The sequence below is a fragment of the Armigeres subalbatus genome, chromosome 1, assembly GCF_024139115.2.
Source record: "Armigeres subalbatus isolate Guangzhou_Male chromosome 1, GZ_Asu_2, whole genome shotgun sequence".
NCBI classification, from domain to species: Eukaryota; Metazoa; Arthropoda; class Insecta; order Diptera; family Culicidae; genus Armigeres; species Armigeres subalbatus.
The window spans coordinates 76,770,228-76,787,410 of NC_085139.1; the positions used below are offsets into that span (position 1 = coordinate 76,770,228).

At 37.8% G+C, this 17,183-nt stretch overlaps 1 protein-coding gene across 14 annotated transcripts in view; it reads left to right on the forward strand.

The window, feature by feature from the left end:
• The window catches only part of LOC134227373 (afadin), a 351,841-nt gene that overhangs the window by 298,656 nt on the left and 36,002 nt on the right, over positions 1–17,183 (forward strand). For 12 of the 14 annotated variants that reach the window (XM_062708868.1, XM_062708879.1, XM_062708792.1 and 9 more), the window contains 2 exons: positions 2,001–2,122; positions 2,543–2,989. In XM_062708868.1, coding sequence (XP_062564852.1) covers positions 2,001–2,122; positions 2,543–2,989 — 569 coding nt within the window. The remainder of the gene's footprint in view (positions 1–2,000; positions 2,123–2,542; positions 2,990–17,183) is intronic. The other 2 variants (XM_062708890.1, XM_062708900.1) reach the window with 1 other exon arrangement.

The window sequence follows — 17,183 nt, forward strand, 5'->3', positions numbered from 1 at the left end:
GATGAAATTCCCAAGTCTAATTTCGAACAAATTCCTAAAAGAATTTCCAAAGGAGCTCCTTGAAGCTCTCCCGAACTCCTTGAGGCATTTTGCTGGAAATTCCGGAGGAATTATTGGAGAAATTTCCAAGGGAATTGAATTTCTAATGGTATCCGACGGAATTCCTGAAATAATTTTCGAAAGCGTTCTTCTGGCATAATCTTGAAATTTTTTGAGAAAATCCTGGAGGTATTTCCTGAAGAATTATTGAAGATATTTACGAAAAATGTCAGAAGTTCTTTCCTAAGGAATTCTTTAGAACTTACGAAAAATTCTGGTCAGTAGTAAAACCCAGTTTTGACTCTGAAATTGCTTGCTAGAAAACCCGCAGAATGTCGCAGTTACAACAGTCTATCAATTATCACACAGGAATTGGACATTTTTGGACAAATATTCCAAAAAAATCCTAATGATATTTTCAATTACAAACGTTGTCTTGATACTGCATGACATTTTTTTTACGCCTCCAATTACAGTTCTTACTACTGACGCCAAATTATAGATGAATCAATTACGCCAAAAATGCTGGTGCCCAACCATTACCAGAACTATGGCGTCGCCATTGCTGGGATATTTCTAGATGAGAAACATTCTCGACTCCTTATGCACAGGGAATCAATTCTTTATCGATGAGCATGCAGAATAAGTGACAAAAGTGAACCAACGATAAAGCTTTGTTCTTGTCGGAAATATTGTGTCGCCAGCACTAAATTGTATTCCGGCTTCCGACGTTTTACTTCCGAACTTACTTCCGACATCATGAACGTCAGAACAAAATTTGAATTTGCTACCAAAACATTGTCGGAAGAGCGTTCGGAAGTGTGGAAATCGACTACCGAACCTCAATTTGGTGCCAGCGACGTTGTCAGCGACAAAACAAGCTCGATTTTGTGACAGATAACACCGTGCAGTGCTGCATATTTATTTTATTTTTCCGTGTGAATCTCGTCGGAAGTGGGCCTTGCTGCCAGTTCATCAGCGTCATATGAACAGTTTTGGTCTAAATGCACAATAATAATGATAAAGATCTGAAAATTTTTGTTAGCAACAAAAAGGAAGAAAGTTTTGTTGCTATCTCTTTTTCGTGGCGTTGTTTTGTATTATCCTGTTAGCAAATTTTGGTTACATGCTGTCGTCGTTACTGTTGTTATGGAAATATTCGAGAATGTAACCTTGATTAATAAAATAGCATCGTATTTCCGGAAATTCAGAATCATCGGAACATGCAATGTTCTGACAAAGGCTTGTTGCGAGGTGCGTTTGTCAGTAACAAGCATAGTTGATGATAAAGGATATATTTTTATATTTTTAAAAATAATTTATAAATTTTATTCCCTGCTTATACATAATGTATCCATTGTACAATAGTTCCAAAGCAAAATCTAGCAGGACAAAAATATGACCGTCCCCCTATCGACTAGTTTTAGGTATATGGCGCTTTAGGAAGAAATTTTCATATTTCTGGCGACTTTTTATCCAATGGCGAACTAAGGGTGGTGCCTATATTTTAGCGATGTGAATTTGTGTGATAAAATTATCACTCTACAAAACAATATCATTGAATTTATCGAAAAAAAGATGGAACAATTTGGTCCCACAAGATATCAAAACTTTTAATTGATTGCTCGATTGTTGAACAAAGTCATCACAAATAATGCAAAACTCTGAAGTGGTGAACTTAAGAAAAATGTTGAGAACCGCTGCTCAAATACAAGTTTTAATTCCTCAATAACAGTTCTGGCTTAAATGGTGATTACCTCCTTTACGACAGGGACTTAGTCTAAATTGAATCCTTTCACTGCTACAAGTCACAGAAAAAAAATAATTCAGTTCAAAACGATCAGAAACATAAAAGCCAAATATTCAAATAAAAGCAATAAATAACCTAAATTCGCTTATCATCACAATTAATCATAAAGACTCACAGCTCTCTTTCTACATCTTCTTGTGACTTCTTCCAGAACGGCTCGGTTGTAATGTTCGGTCGAGTGGCGTCGTATCGTTTCGTGGATTCCCCATCCGATGGTCGCTACAACCTGGCCCTGTCGCAGTCCCAGCTCGATTCGGCCTGCCTGTACGAGAGGTAAGTGGTGACAATGCTAATAATCCACTCCCAGACGCAACAAAGTGAAAACGATGGAGTGCGTCTCACGTGTCTAGAGCTTTTAGAACAGAGACTCACTGTCGCGCTTTCGATAATGTTGAACCCATCTAACAACTGTTAGGGAACAGAAGCTCGCGACAAGGACAAACGACGATAACTCATCCATCTATCATTTGGCCGTAGTAGCTAGAGAGCGTGGTGTAAATAATTTACGTCGCTTCTCATTGTTGTGTACATCTGTAATTTAATTTCCGTTTGATAAATGTGCTTCAGTTTGTTTTGTCGTTGTTTATGCACCATTTTTTCGTATGTTTCATTTTATGTTACCATCATTTGTCCCCGACCCGATCATCATGCTCCTTCACGCAAAACACAAACACTCCCACCTTGCGCGAATAGTCGATCGCCAACTTCGCCGACATCCTGGAACGAGGAGGAAAGCCGCCCGATCAGCCCGGTCAGTTCACAGATCCAACCGAAGGGGAGTTTTTTAGATGGCCCCGACAACAACGGTGGACCGGTGATCAACAACAAACTGTTGGACCAAGGTCAGATTACGAAGCCGCCATCATTCGACATTCAGCATTCGCAACCGCCACCCCAGCCACCGCCACACATCCATCAGACGCAGAATTTGCTAATGACCAGCATCGACTCGACGGACGCGGCCTCTACGACCGGCGGAGTAGCACTGAACGACGACCCCAAAAGTAACCTTGTTACACACGGCGGTGGAGGTGGTGGCGGTCCCGGTAGCAGTGAATTCAACGAAAACGACGTTGGTAATTTGGAGACGGAAACGAAATCGATTTCGAGTCTGAAATCTATTGGATCGACCCAAGACAGGTGAGGTTTCCCAACTACCAGTACACAATGGCTTTCATCCTGTTCGGGTTGGTGTGCTTGCTTGAATGGACTACAAGGATAAGTCAAGCTTGACTGAGTTCTGTTCTTGGAATCGCATTTCGCATTTTTGCTTTGATTTTTTTATACCACCCTTAAGTTTGATAATGACAAAACTTCAATTGCATGCAATGGTTTTTAACACAAGTGCTAATTTTGAATTAAATAAATTTTGGATAATTCAGTAGAAAATGTGAGTAATAAATGTATTTTTCTCATAGCTATGGAGAATTATCACCGTCGCGCTACTCATCATCATATATGTATTTTGTTTTCTTGATAAATCGTAATCGTGATCAGTCGACTGACAGTCACATGGCACCGTTTCATTAAAATGCCTACATTTTGCGAACATCAGACAGATCGAATATATTAAGGATTCTCTTCATCGATATCTTTATTTATTGCTCTTATACTGTTTCCCAGAAGCTATGAACTTTTTTCCTGGAAATTCACATCTTGAAGGTGTGTCACTCACTGTACAAATCACTTCTCATTATTCCCAGTTCATCGAAATGGGAAATGGTAGAATCCACTCTCTCTCTGGCAGCAGGTACCTGTCCCACGGAGTTATTCACGCTAATGTTATTCTACCCCACATAGCAACGGTCGACTTTTTTCTTTCTTGGCGAGCTTATTTTCTGAGTACCGCACTCGTACAACATTCAATTACCTACCCAGGTACCAGCGTCAGTATCGGGGCTCCTAATTTCATTACACAAACCAAAGAGAAGCAGTGCCCGTTTTCCAGCTTCCAGGTCGTTCCGGTACGTAAAAGGTATATCGGTGTGATGATAATTAGATTTTTTTTGTGGGCGAATGTTTTGCGGAAAACAGAAAACAGAAAGGTTAGCAAATTTTCTTTTTTCATTACCCTGAATATAGAAATTCAATAGATTGTTACAATAAAATACATTAACGCAGACTGTTTTATAATCATTTATATAACAATTGCGAGCAGATTCTATGTTGTGCTTATTTAAACCAAGAATAATTCGCGTAAATCAAAAGTTTGTAATTGATTCTATGACTTCAATGTCAAACCTTGACGTATTTTTATGTTATGGGAAATAAAAAATAAACATTAAAATGAAAAAAATCAAAAAACTCCTCGAATTTGTTAAAGAATGTTTTGAAAATCCTCAAAATTATCCGAATTTTATTTTGTTGCCCCCTCAAAATATTATTTTTTGGCAAAAAAAAAATCCGAGGGGTGGAGACAAAATAGATTTTAAATATTTGTATCGGCCTACTTACTCGTTAAAAGAAGTTTCCATCTACTTTGGAAACCGCTCTCATACATCATTTCAGAAACATTTCCCATCAAAATAAAATGGACTTACTCATAGAAATATAAAAGAATGTCAACGAGAAAATTAGACGTGAGAAATCGGAAGTAAATTTAAAAAATAAAATTAAAAAGTTTAGACCTTGTTCTAAAGAATTTCCTGTAAAAAATTTAAAAAAAATCCCTTTGCGATCCATAAGAAATTGCCGTCGACTTTTGAAAGCATGTTTCGTGAAAATTCAGATGATTTACCTTAAGATTCAAAAACGATTTTACATGGAAACCTATGAAAAAAATTTGATTGATCTCAATTGATCTTGTACTGTTATGACCACATTTGAACCGATTGTAATCGGTAGACGGGTTTACCGGGTACCGATTCTAAGGTCAATTTTGATAAATAAGTAAACACCATCATACGACATATCAATCTTCATGATTTCAAAAGTTTCTATTATAGTATATTGCTGGTTCCAGGGAACTGGTCATGATGGATTTACAGGGAACCGGTCCTGGGGTCAATTTTGAAGCATCATATCTCAATTTTTCTCAAGCTATATTTTATCCGATTGGAACCGGTAAACGAGTTGCACGGAAACTGTATTTGGATCTACTATTGGAAACATTGTATAGTAATTTTGTACTTCCTGAGCCATATTTGACTGGATTTAAAGTCAAATGATGACCAGGAACCAGTTCTGAGACGGAAAGTAAGCAAACGTTAATTGGATCATATTTGGTCTGATTGGAACAGGACAAAATGTTTACCGGAAATTGGTTGAGTGTATTCATTTAATTTAGTTAGCTTACATCTAAACAAATAACAATGAATTAATAATTTCACGCCAAAATTCCCGTTTCGAGCCCACATCTCTTCATCCGGTGTCAGACCATTTGGCCGAATGTCGTTTCGCCGAACATCATTTGGCCGAAAGGGTCGTTTGGCCGAACGCCGTTAGTTAAAAAATTCGACATCAGATTACGAGTAGTTAAGAAAGGTCCTTCTTCTATCTTTTTACTTTCTTCCTTCTTCTATCTTCTTACTCCCTTCATCCTTCTTCTTTTTCTATCTTTCTTCCTTATTCCATCTTTCTCTTCCTTTTTTCTTCTCTCTGTTTCCCTCTTTTTTCTTTCTTCTTCCTGATCCCTTCTTTGATCGAGACTGACTGACATAGTAAGGTACATGGGTTTCTACTACCCGCATCTACTTTTCATTTGAGGCCAAATATGCAATAAACCTTTCTTATCGCAGGTTGGTCCGAAAAAGATTGACCTGGTAATATTATCCTACATTAAAATTACATAAAATATAAACATTCCGGTTTACATAAAATTTTAGACTCGGAAAATCCAGGATTTTTTTTTTTTCAAAGGCCTTTCCAAATCATAAAGTTTGATATGTCACATGTTGCTAATTTTTTTTCTCAGAACCTGTTTTTGTAAATGAATGATCTCAAAAATGCCCAAAAAATACAAAAATATAAGAGGAGATCCCCAGTGCCGGACTCTTTAATTATCCGGATTTTGTTTACTTGTATGTCATATACACATAATAGGGAGCGGGTCATTTGGCATAAAGCCATTTGGCCTAACGCCATTTGGCATAAGGTCATTTGGTATAAAGGCCATTTGGCATAACGGACATTTGGCATATTTTTTTTCGGAATTCACTAAATTATTTGGCTAACTAAGCGGTGCTGAAAAACAAACCGGAATGGTGAATGGAACAATGGATGATAATAATATTGAAAAGACATAATTATTTCGCAGAAAGCCGAGTAGAAATCAAATAACAATGATAATTGCTATTCCTCCATTGGATTCATGGTTTGCCCAGTGAAAAGCAATGTTTATGATTCAATGCAATGGTGGATGTGATTCCTTCTTTAGAAGTGGGCGTTTCCGCGGAATAAGGGAAGTGTGGATGTAAACCCTTTTGAAAAGGAGGCACTTGCTCGGAGGCAATGGTCGATGTGATCCCTTGTTGAAAAGTAGTCACTTGTCCGGATTAAGGTAATGTCGGATGTGATCCCTTATTTTAAAGCAGGTGCTTTCCCAGATTAAGGCAATGGTGGATGTAATTCCTTATTTAAAAATAGGCGTTTGCTCGGAATAAGGAAATGGTGGATGTGATCCCTTCTTGAAAACTAGGCGTTTGTCAGGATTAAGGCAATGTCGGATGTAATATCTTCTTTTAAAGTAGGCGCTTGCCCGGATGGTGGATGTGATCCTCTATTTTAAACTGATTTCTTCTTTAAAAGTAGGTGATTGCCCGGTGTTAAGTACCATCTTAATAGTAGGTACTTGCCCGGATTAAGACAATGGTGGATGTGATCCTTTCTTTGAAAGAAGGCGCTTGCCGGATTAAGGCAATGGTGGATGTGATCCCTTCTTTAAAAGTAAACGTTTGCTCAGAATAGAGCAATGGTGCATTTGATTCCTTCTTTGAAGGTGAGCGTTTGCCTGGAATTAGGGAATGGTGGATCGATCCCATCTTTAAAATTAGATGCTTTCCTGGTTTTTTTGGAAATTGGCCTTTGCCTGAATTAAGGCAATAGTGGATTTGACCCCTTCTTCAAAAGAAGGTATTTGTCCGGCATCAACGGGAATTTAGATTTCTTTTTTTAAAAGTGGCCGTTTGCCTAGAGTAAGGCAATGATAAATGTGATCTTTTCTTCGGAAGTAGCTCTTCCGTTTCGTTTGTCCGTGTTTCGCAAAATGTCTTCCATTAGTCTAAATTTATCAGAACGTAACCTTCATCTACTTAATCTATGTAAAAAAAATATATTGAATAACGCTCTCTCGAATTATATCAAATGTCCGTTATGCCAAATGGCCCACTCTTTTGTTGCAGCTCAAAATTATGCTTAATGTCCGTTATGCCAAATGACTGTTATGCCAAATGACTGTTATGCCAAATGGTCTTTATGCCAAATGACCCAGACCCCACATAATATGATCAGTGATGATTCAAACATGATTGATCAATTGAGCACTTTTTTCGACGATGTGTTTTGGCGATTAAGAAAAATGTCCCCTGGTATCATACACTTTTGTATCATGTTCAAATACGTTAAGTTGTAGATATCAAAATATGTTAGTAGAGCTTATTTGACTCTCCAGCTAAATTTCTTACTCCAAATGCCCACCTTTTTTCAATGTCATCTTCAATTTTTGTTTCTTCTTATTTCTGTGGCTTTCCGATACCTTAGGAAGAAGAAATAATTGAGTTACAATAAGTTTAACAGAACAGTTGTAAAGAATGGCTATTTAGTCACATGAAAAATCGTACTGTCCGGACGTTTTTTTTTATCTTTATTAACGAGACTCGCAGCCTTAGGCTAGCTCATCTCGGAGTCGTCCAGACGTGTGGGTCAGCTACCGGATACAGACATTGATTTTGCACCAAAATTATATTATAAATCTATCAAATCATGATCACAGTGGCGTCGCGTAACCTCACTTTTTATGTACACTGATACGAAAAATGCATTTTTTTATATGTTTACATTAATAGAAAATAAAATTATCAGCGTCGTTTAATCTAATCAAAATATAGTATTTCTATGCATTACCGCATGGAAATCCCTTAAATTTAAATTCTGTGCACAGGTATATTGAGGTTGGCTAATGTTGATTCAAAACTTCCAAAGTAAGGTGAAACATCAAATTGTTGGGCATTTCAAATTTAGTACATGGTTTACAACATAAGGATGTGATATTCCATACAAGTAAAGAAATTTTCAATAGCTACCTTAAGTACTAAATAAGATGATAGAGGACCCTCTGCAAGTGTCGTATTGAGAAGTGTGCGGCATTGGGAGGTATCCGGCGCTGAGGGATCTGCTCTTCTCCTCCTTCGAATAAGAATGGATTCCGAGTTAGAATGAGGAAATTTTGAAATTATTACCGATCAGATATATCGATTTACAGATAATTGAGTTAGAAAGAGCTTACTGTACCACAGCCTCCCTCAATTTTCAAAATTTTCATATTTGAAACTATATTGTATAATAAACTGTATTTATTAAATTGGCTCCAATGGGGCTGAAAAATCCCAGGGAATATGAAACTACCGCAAAACTTCATAGGTTTTCTATCGTTTTTTTTTTTCAAATCGCTTCAATCGGGTGCCCTGATGGTTATATATGCTTTTTCTTATATAAATCATTTTATATAATGGGATATAATGTAATAACTAATGGAATTCTCTCATCAAACTTACAAGCGTGAAAAATACAATGTTTGATGGGCGAGGTCCATTTTCAACACCAGTGTGTTTTGAAAATGCTTCGGTTTTGGTTTTGAGCCAACGCAATGTCTTGAAATCAGAAAGTGTTTGATAAAATAAAAAGTTTGATCTCCGTTGATTCGTTCAAGATGTTATGGACGACTAAGACGAGACACGACTGGTCACTATCAAAATCATTTTTCTTCGTCGGGGTATCTTTCTCGCAGGCATTGCTGGATGTGACTCCAGGTCCGAAACCATCGGCACTCATCTGCGACTCGATGCGTCCCGGTTGACCAACGGAATGCCGACTTCTTTCACCTTTTGGCACAATGATTCGAGACAAAGCTATTGTTAGACGAATTCCACAGCATCGTTTTCGTGTTGGTTTACACGACGTTGAACGGCAAGTGCACCATACGAGTGTGATCAACTTATGATCTGCCATGGTACTCGGGCGGAACAACTCGATTGCATCACTTCCTAACAGTCTCTACGGACCACAAATAACATACTATTTAAAAATCGCCTCGGGGATAATATTTTGGCAGCAAAATCAATTTTTTTTATTTCGAAAATATGTCACTCCACTATCAATATGGAGTTTGATAAGCAATATGATGGTCCAAAATCGATTCCTGGCAAACCTTTGTATCGGATTCATTCGGGCACAATGTAGCCCAATAAAATACGAAATTTCCACAGCCTCTTTTGAAATTATGAAGTCGGATATACCAAATAATGTTGTTTGCTTATTTCCAAATATAGGACTCTAAATCAATTCCCAGTTTACCCGTAAACCGACTCTAATCGGGACAAATATAGCCCAAAAAGTACAAAACAACCAAAGTAGCTACTGCACAAACTGCATAATTTCACAAGTTACGACATACCTAGGTATGTCGTAACTTGAGAAATTATGCAGTTTGATATGCTGATGAAACTTTGATGAAGAAAAGATGTACTTAGACTGCATTCAACAACTAGTTTTTCAAGAAATGAATATTTTAAAATGGGTGGGTGAAAACTGAGATGAGGGCGATTTCGGGGTGTCTTACCTAATATGAATTATAATAAATAAAAATAATGAATATACTTTTGATTGTCAGTTGAGTTTTGCTAGTTTTATTATATTTTTTTATCGGAACTTACAAACCATAAATGTTCGAAAACATGATGCTATCAGCGCAGAAACTGAATTTGTTATTGTTCAACCCTACTGCAGATTTCATCGCTTTTTGTCACTGATCGCTTTATTAATCGTATGGTATTTGTTCATCTTTTGTATTTGCATGTTACTAGTTTTGTGTGACTAATTTATTGTGTTAACCCAGTTTGAGAAACCCATTGATCTCCAAAGAATATCCAGCCTTACAGTTGAGGAAATTATTTTCTCATTGTGTGTTGAATTATTTTCTATTATTTCTTTCGGAATGTCTACCATTAACTTTTTTTTCATCCTATTTGATCGTAGGCTGTATTTGTTTTTAAATAGGCTTAAATAGGTAGCTTTTCACAGTTAGGCTCGGAATAATTATAAGGCTTTTTATAGTACTAAAACCAACCAACCATCCACAGTAATTTTTTATCCCAAAGTTATTTACTCAACTTCTTTTCTGATCACAAATCGTATAGGATATCTCCTAATTCCATAACTGAGCATATCCTACAACAAAAGTATGTATGAACTGATGTGAAATTATTTCCGTTTTTCTTTTACGAACGAAATATCACAAGTCAGTCAAAAAGCCGCTTAGTGTGGTTTGGTAGACCCCGACCACATAAAATATGAATCGTTTAATATCTTTGAACCGTATTTAGTCATAAACAATATTTTAAGATCTTTTTAGTGGAATGTATGCAACCGTCTAAGACGAATTTAGTATTTTCCATTTAACTCCACTAAGTTTTGTTGTCTTTGCAGATTCTTTCTTCGATCTAAACTGTGAGGCCGTTTTCAATGTCTCGCACTTGACTCGACTAGACGGTTGATCGTTCTTGATTCGACTAGACGGTTAGAGGGTCGTATTTTTTTGCTTCTTCACAAGTTTCCATCTTTAGTTCTACAATATTAGAAAAATCTGAAAGGTTTCTTCTTAGAATAAAATTGATCATCCGGTGGCCAGAAAACAGATTTGTTTTATCACAACGAATTATTTTTGGATCAAGTTTTATTCATATCAACTTTAGAAGTCACAGGATCCGTAATCTTTGGATATAAGAATTCAAAGTTGTGTATATTTATATTTATTTTTATACTAGTCGAACCTGCCCGATCTAGCTCGCTTTTTTTCGACCTCACTGTCAATCGTTTAGTTGATTGCAGCGTCGCCCTCTAGGTGGATTTCGGTTCGAGCTTGAAAGTTTTCTTCAGAACTCATGAAAACGTAGTACCAGGCATACCTCGATAGTACGTACACCAACATTATTTAGTGTACTATTAAAACGTACGTACTAGAAAATCCGAACAAAAAATGCCTTTTAGTTAATTTAGGAATAGTAGAATGTTTATAAAACCTCCCGGATACAATAAATTTGACAGAAGGCTCTGTACTCCAGGCATGTGTTTTTTGGATATATTACACAACGGACCAACAGGACCCAGATCAAGATGAATACAGTACTAGGTGCTCCAATCAGCCAAGTTTGTGGAAAAGAAGAAGGCGGGGGTGAAACATTCATTTTCAGTGCAAAACGAAAACAAACCGGCTGGCTCTTCCATACTAAAACCCAAGATGGCTGAATCGTGAATTTGGCAGATTGGAACACCTAATGGTGTATTCATCTTGACCCAGATGTTCTTTGAAATTGTGCCTACAATCATACAATGTAGCATTGAACAAAACCATCGTCTTTGTAAATGTGAGGCTATTTTTTAACGAAATATTGTATTTCAATGCTTTGGAACATCCATAAATTACATGATTTGTACATAATTATGCATGTTACTACACAAAGCGACGATTTGGGGTGCTTGATAGATCACTACATGTTACGTAACGTTTTTTATGGATTTTTCCTATAGGTTTTATGGGAATGAAGAGCTATCACTGTCGTTGCGACTCTATTGGCTCCATTGACGCTTCCTTACCAAAACGACAAACTGCCATCTATAGCAACAGTCGTATCGCGTTGGTTTGGAGGAACCTTTATTATGATTCGTAATTATATGAGTACATAACACTAAGATGAGTATAAAGATAACAAGACTGATTTCGAAACATTAGAATTAACATTGAGCAATTCGCACAAATTAGTAGGTGGTACAAGCCTGGACTATTGTATGAGAGTAGAATTACTTTCATCCGTTACCACAGATATTGATTTGGGACTAATCATTATCTCTTAGATAGAAGCAATGCACTCTCCAATAGCCGCGATCTGTCCTGGCCACGTCCTTGCGAATGCTGAAGAATTGGAAGGATGGTTAGTTGGACACCTATGGGAGGTTTTGGAATTGTTAGTGTAGGAGGTTATAATAGTAGGCATCGTTTTGATGGAACGCGAAACACAGAAAGATCTTTATTACAAATACTAAGTAGGAAGGGACGAGCCTGGCCTGGAATTGAACCCACGACTTCTTGCTTATAAGTCAGAAGCTGATTTTGAAGATGTAAAAACGGAATAATTTTCTGATTTACTATAATTTTCTCGTCTTAACCTTTCGGGCATCGAAAAATGATTTTAAAAAATCATAACTTTTTCAATTCTTGACCGATTTTGCTGATTCAGCCATCAAACGAACCGGTTAGGTTCCTAGTTTTTTTATATCTGGGAGGAAAAATGAGAATCCCGGGGTCTAGTGGGGTTCCTTTTTTTTGGATGAAGGAACACATTCTGCAAGCCTTGAAACCCATCCTGGGGTATTTCAAACTTCATGATTTCACAAATCATGATCATCAGAGTTATTTTGGAGGCATTTGGGTGGGTTTGGACATGCTCCGCGGCATGCCGGGAACCTGGGTCCCCCGGGGAAGTGGCCACTTTTTGATGGGTCCCGAAACATGTCTTGCGACGTATCAAACTTCATGATTTTGCAAAACATGATCAATAGAGTATGTTTGGAGACACTTGGAAGGATATGGACATGCTCCGTGGCATGCCGGGAACTTGGATCCTCCGGGGAAGTGACCACTTTTGTTGGGTCCGGAAACATGCCTTGCGACGTATCAAACTCCATGATTTTGCCAGACATGATCAATAGAGTATGTTTTGAGACACTTCGATGGGTATTAGAGTGGGGCGTCATGGTCATTTTTTCGATTCAACGGTTTTTCGAAGCCATTTCGGATCCTGAACAACTGTGCAGAATTTAGGCACGATTGGTTGCTTCCTCGCTTTCCGCATCGCGTTTAAAGTTTGTATGGAATTTATTCGGGAGCACGAATATTTTACATGTTTACTTGTAGAGGTTTCAGTTCATCGTAAACCAAGAGGCACATTACGTTGAAGTATAACCCAAAGGATGCCGAAAAACTTTGCCGAAGAAGACACGTTGCTGGAACGTTCACGAAAAAAGTTATAACGCTTCGAAGATTGAGTGTTCAAACCATATGCAAAAAATCGTTTATTCTGCCAGCACTGCCGAACTACGTAGACCAATAAGAAAGTGTTATTTCGAAATAATTGATCTTATAGGGCTTTGGAGCTAATGGGAGTTATCCGGAATCATTTCACAAAGAAAAAATCCGACAACAATGGGTTTTGCCCTCCGACAATCATAGGTTGTCCGGTAGTGTTGGCAGAAACATTGATTTCTTGCATATGGTTTGAACAATCAACTTTCGAAACGTTATAACATTTCTTGAAGACCTTCCAGCTACGTACCTTCTTCTGCAAAGTCTTTCGGCATCTTTCAGACCATTTGCTAACGTATTGAGTCACATGATTGATGATAAATTAAAGCCGCTAAGAGCAAAAATGTAAAAAAGTACGTTTTCTCATACTAATCTCCATATAAATTTAAAACGCGATGCGGCAAGCGAGGTCGCAACCAATCGAGCCAATATTTTGCACAGTAGATTGGGGTCCCAAAACGATTCAGAAAAACCTTGATCTCACTTGATCAGATGAAGTTTGTGTTTTTCCATACAACTGCGCTCCACTCTAATGAGTGTGGACATGTTTCGCGGCATGCCGGGAACTTGGTTCCTGCGGGGAAGTGTTCATTTTTCAACGGATCCAGAATTCAGTCTTGCGTCTTCATGATTTTGCCAGACGTTTTTGCCTTCCTCGTACACCAAAGTGTAACAAAAAGGCTATTTATCCGAAAACGAATTTGTGACAAGTGGACCGGATGGTCGAATTCTTATCTTATCTTGAGTCTTTAAATATAAATCATCGATTAAGTCTTTAAATCTAAATTATATGGATGGCTATCTACTCACAACTACAACTAGCGTGGAGCTGACCTCTGACCAAAAACTGCGACTGGAGAAAATATGACAGTTATAGATATTTTGTATTCCAGTCTTTTCCTCTGAAAATTCCTTATGAACTTCATTTGAAGAAATTTCTTTGAGATTTATTTCAGATACTCTTCTAGAAATTCCTCCGATAATTTCTCCAGGAAGTCTATTTGAAAATCCATCAAGAATTTATCAAAAAAAAAATCCTCCTGGGCCTCAAACCAGGAACTCCATTACGAACTTCTTCAGGAATTTCTCCAGGAAATCATTTGAGAACTCCTTCGGATACTCCTATGAAAGTTCTTTCAGACATTCTTCCCAAAAATGGTAATTCATGGAGCAGTTCTTGGAGGAATTTTCGACAGTATGGCTTGAAAAATTTCGGTTAGAACTCCAAAACGAATTCGCGAGGAATTCTTGAAGAAGTTTTCAAGAGAACTTATAAAAAAAATCTGAAGGAATTCTTGAGGTAACCTCCAAAAATCTTGATGGAATTTTTGGGAGAATTCATGGAGGAATTTCTGGAAGAAAAAGGGGAAAAGTTTAGAAGAATTTCCGGGGCTATTATTTCAAGATATTGTTGTGAATTCCTGGAAAAAATTCTCGGAAAATTCTGGAGGTGAGAGACGAAATTTCCGGAATAATACCTAAAGAAATAGTCAGATGAATTTGCAGACGAATATCTCAAGCAATTTCCGGGAGAATTCCTGAAGAGAAAAATCTCTGAACAATTTTCTGGGACAGTTCTTGGAGGAATTTTTGGAAGAATTCCCGGGCGTGAGTAGGAGGTGGCTATCGTGGGTTTCTGAAGAAAATCAAAGGGAATCTCTGGAAAGGCCTCGAAGTAATTAATGGCTGAAGAAATCACCAAGGAAATGAGGGAATTTCTTGAATATGATGATGATGATGATGATGATACTACCATCTATTGTAGCAAGGCACCTACCGATAGCACTGGCCATATCTGACAAACGATTTGATCATGATTATATTATTGTTTGTATTTCATCAAACTCCTGTATGAAGGGCCAAAAATGGGTGGGGTGGTTCCATAAGCAGAAACACTTATGCGAATCCACGGGATGAATAGAGAATCTCCTTCCAGAAGAAAGTTCGTACTTACAATAATATTATCTAGCCCTCGTTTCCCAGATTGACCCAATAGATGGGGAGAAGAGCCCGCCCTTTATCCACGAAATGTTAACAACACTCTTCCTATCCAAATCGCTTCAATCGGGTGCCCTGATGGTTATTTTTTTATGGTATATAATATAGTTTCAATATTATTTGGTAAATATGTGTATATAATGGAAATCTCTCACCAAGTTTCAATTCGCATGTCCTGGATGAGGGAGGATCTTTCTTCAACGCCAGCTAGTTTTTGATTAATGCTGTCTTCAGAGATACCAATAGTTCGTCCAGGAATGTCCTGGTTTAAATCGGGGAATACTCATCCTTCTGGTTCGCTGATTGAAAAATAGACTTTTTGATAGAGACAGCAGCGGAATCACTCAAGTAGCCCAAAAATGGACTACTTCGTACCAGCAGCTGACATGAATCACGGGTTTTTTCTTCAGCCTGGGCCACCGAGTAGCACCACCACAGGTTCTTCTGCCGGATGGTCGAAAATATCACTCTCCCGGAGTAGAACTTTCCGAACCAGTGTGAACAGCACACTAACGATCCTTACACACCCAATGGTGCGGTTGGCGCCAACATCAAACTTGCGAGGCTTCCCAAGTAACATTTTAAGTTTTATTACGCTCTAGAAGACCAAAATTTACTCTACAAGAGTGTTATAAAACCAATATAAAACGAAAATGTTACTAGGGTTACGAAATCCAACAGTCTGCATAATATAGAAACGACAACTTTACCTTTACCACGGCAGTGTTGATCTCAACCGTGAGGCATTTGTTGTCATCGTTATCATGCTGATAACTATGGATCCCTTTCGCATGTCGACACAGAGTTGTTAAGGGTTGTTTCTTTAACACCGCATTTGCAGCAGCAGAGGTTCCATTTTGTTGCACAATAGTAAACCGGATGAGCTTCAGCAACTATTCACGTAAATTGAATTCAAAAATTTAATTTAAAGCTAATATTTGACGTGACGATAAAATTTCACGTCGATCTTCTAGCAGCGCATACTACGTTTTTTCTGATGAGGGAATTTCTTGAATATATTTGAAAAAAATAACAGAGAAATACTTGATAATAATTTTAGATGGATGCTCGGAGGAATTTTTGAAAGAATTTACGGAGAAACTTCTGGAGTAACTCCTATGAGTGCTAATCGATTTTTTGGAGGAACTTCCGGAGGAATACCTGGAGGACCTTGCAAAGGAATTTCTGGAAAAAATTTGCGGAAAAGTTCCTGGGTGAACTTGCGGAGGAACTTGTGGAGAAATTTGCGGAGAGATACGACAACTTTTCGTATCTTGGGCCAGTCTAGTGCACATATGCTAATTGAACCTGGTTGGGTACATATCGATGTTGAGGTCATTGCGAAAGCCTGGGTTATTTCGATAGAAACTTTGGATGGAACTTGTGAATTTTTTGTAGTACCATGAACATCTCGTATTCAAGAAAATTGGGTTTACATGGTGCGCTTATGCCTATTGAACCGAATTGGGTATATGCCGACCATGAAAACATTGCAAAAGTCTTGGTTGAATTGACAAACATTTTGGAGAGCCTCAAACATCTGCAGGATGATCGAGCCCACTGAAGTACTGGTGCTGGTTCACTACAAAATTTAACGTGAATGGAAATTGTAAAAAAAATGTGTCCTTCGTTTCAGGGTTTCTGTAACATGCATTGTGAATAGGTAAATGCTTTCTTGTAGGTACTGTTCCTTTCACCACAAATTTCAAGGCAATTAATCCAGAATTTCTTGGATTTCTCATGGTATGTCGAAGACTTTAAGACCACGGAAGAGTCAATTCAGCTTCATTTAGCAGGAAATGTATTGCCTAGTGCGTGTTGAATCGTGTTATTGTTTGACAAGTCACAAGTCACTTGCGACGAGTGGTGCCCACCTCTGGCTCTGCCATCTGGGAGTATGATCTTATCGACCTTAAAGATTTATTTGGTTTGGTTCCGTTACGATATTCTAACGTTATTTACAATTCTCCAAATCCCTCAATATCTGTGGGAAAACTTACTTGCAAGATCTGTTTTTTATTTGCGGCAACTAACAGTCATAAA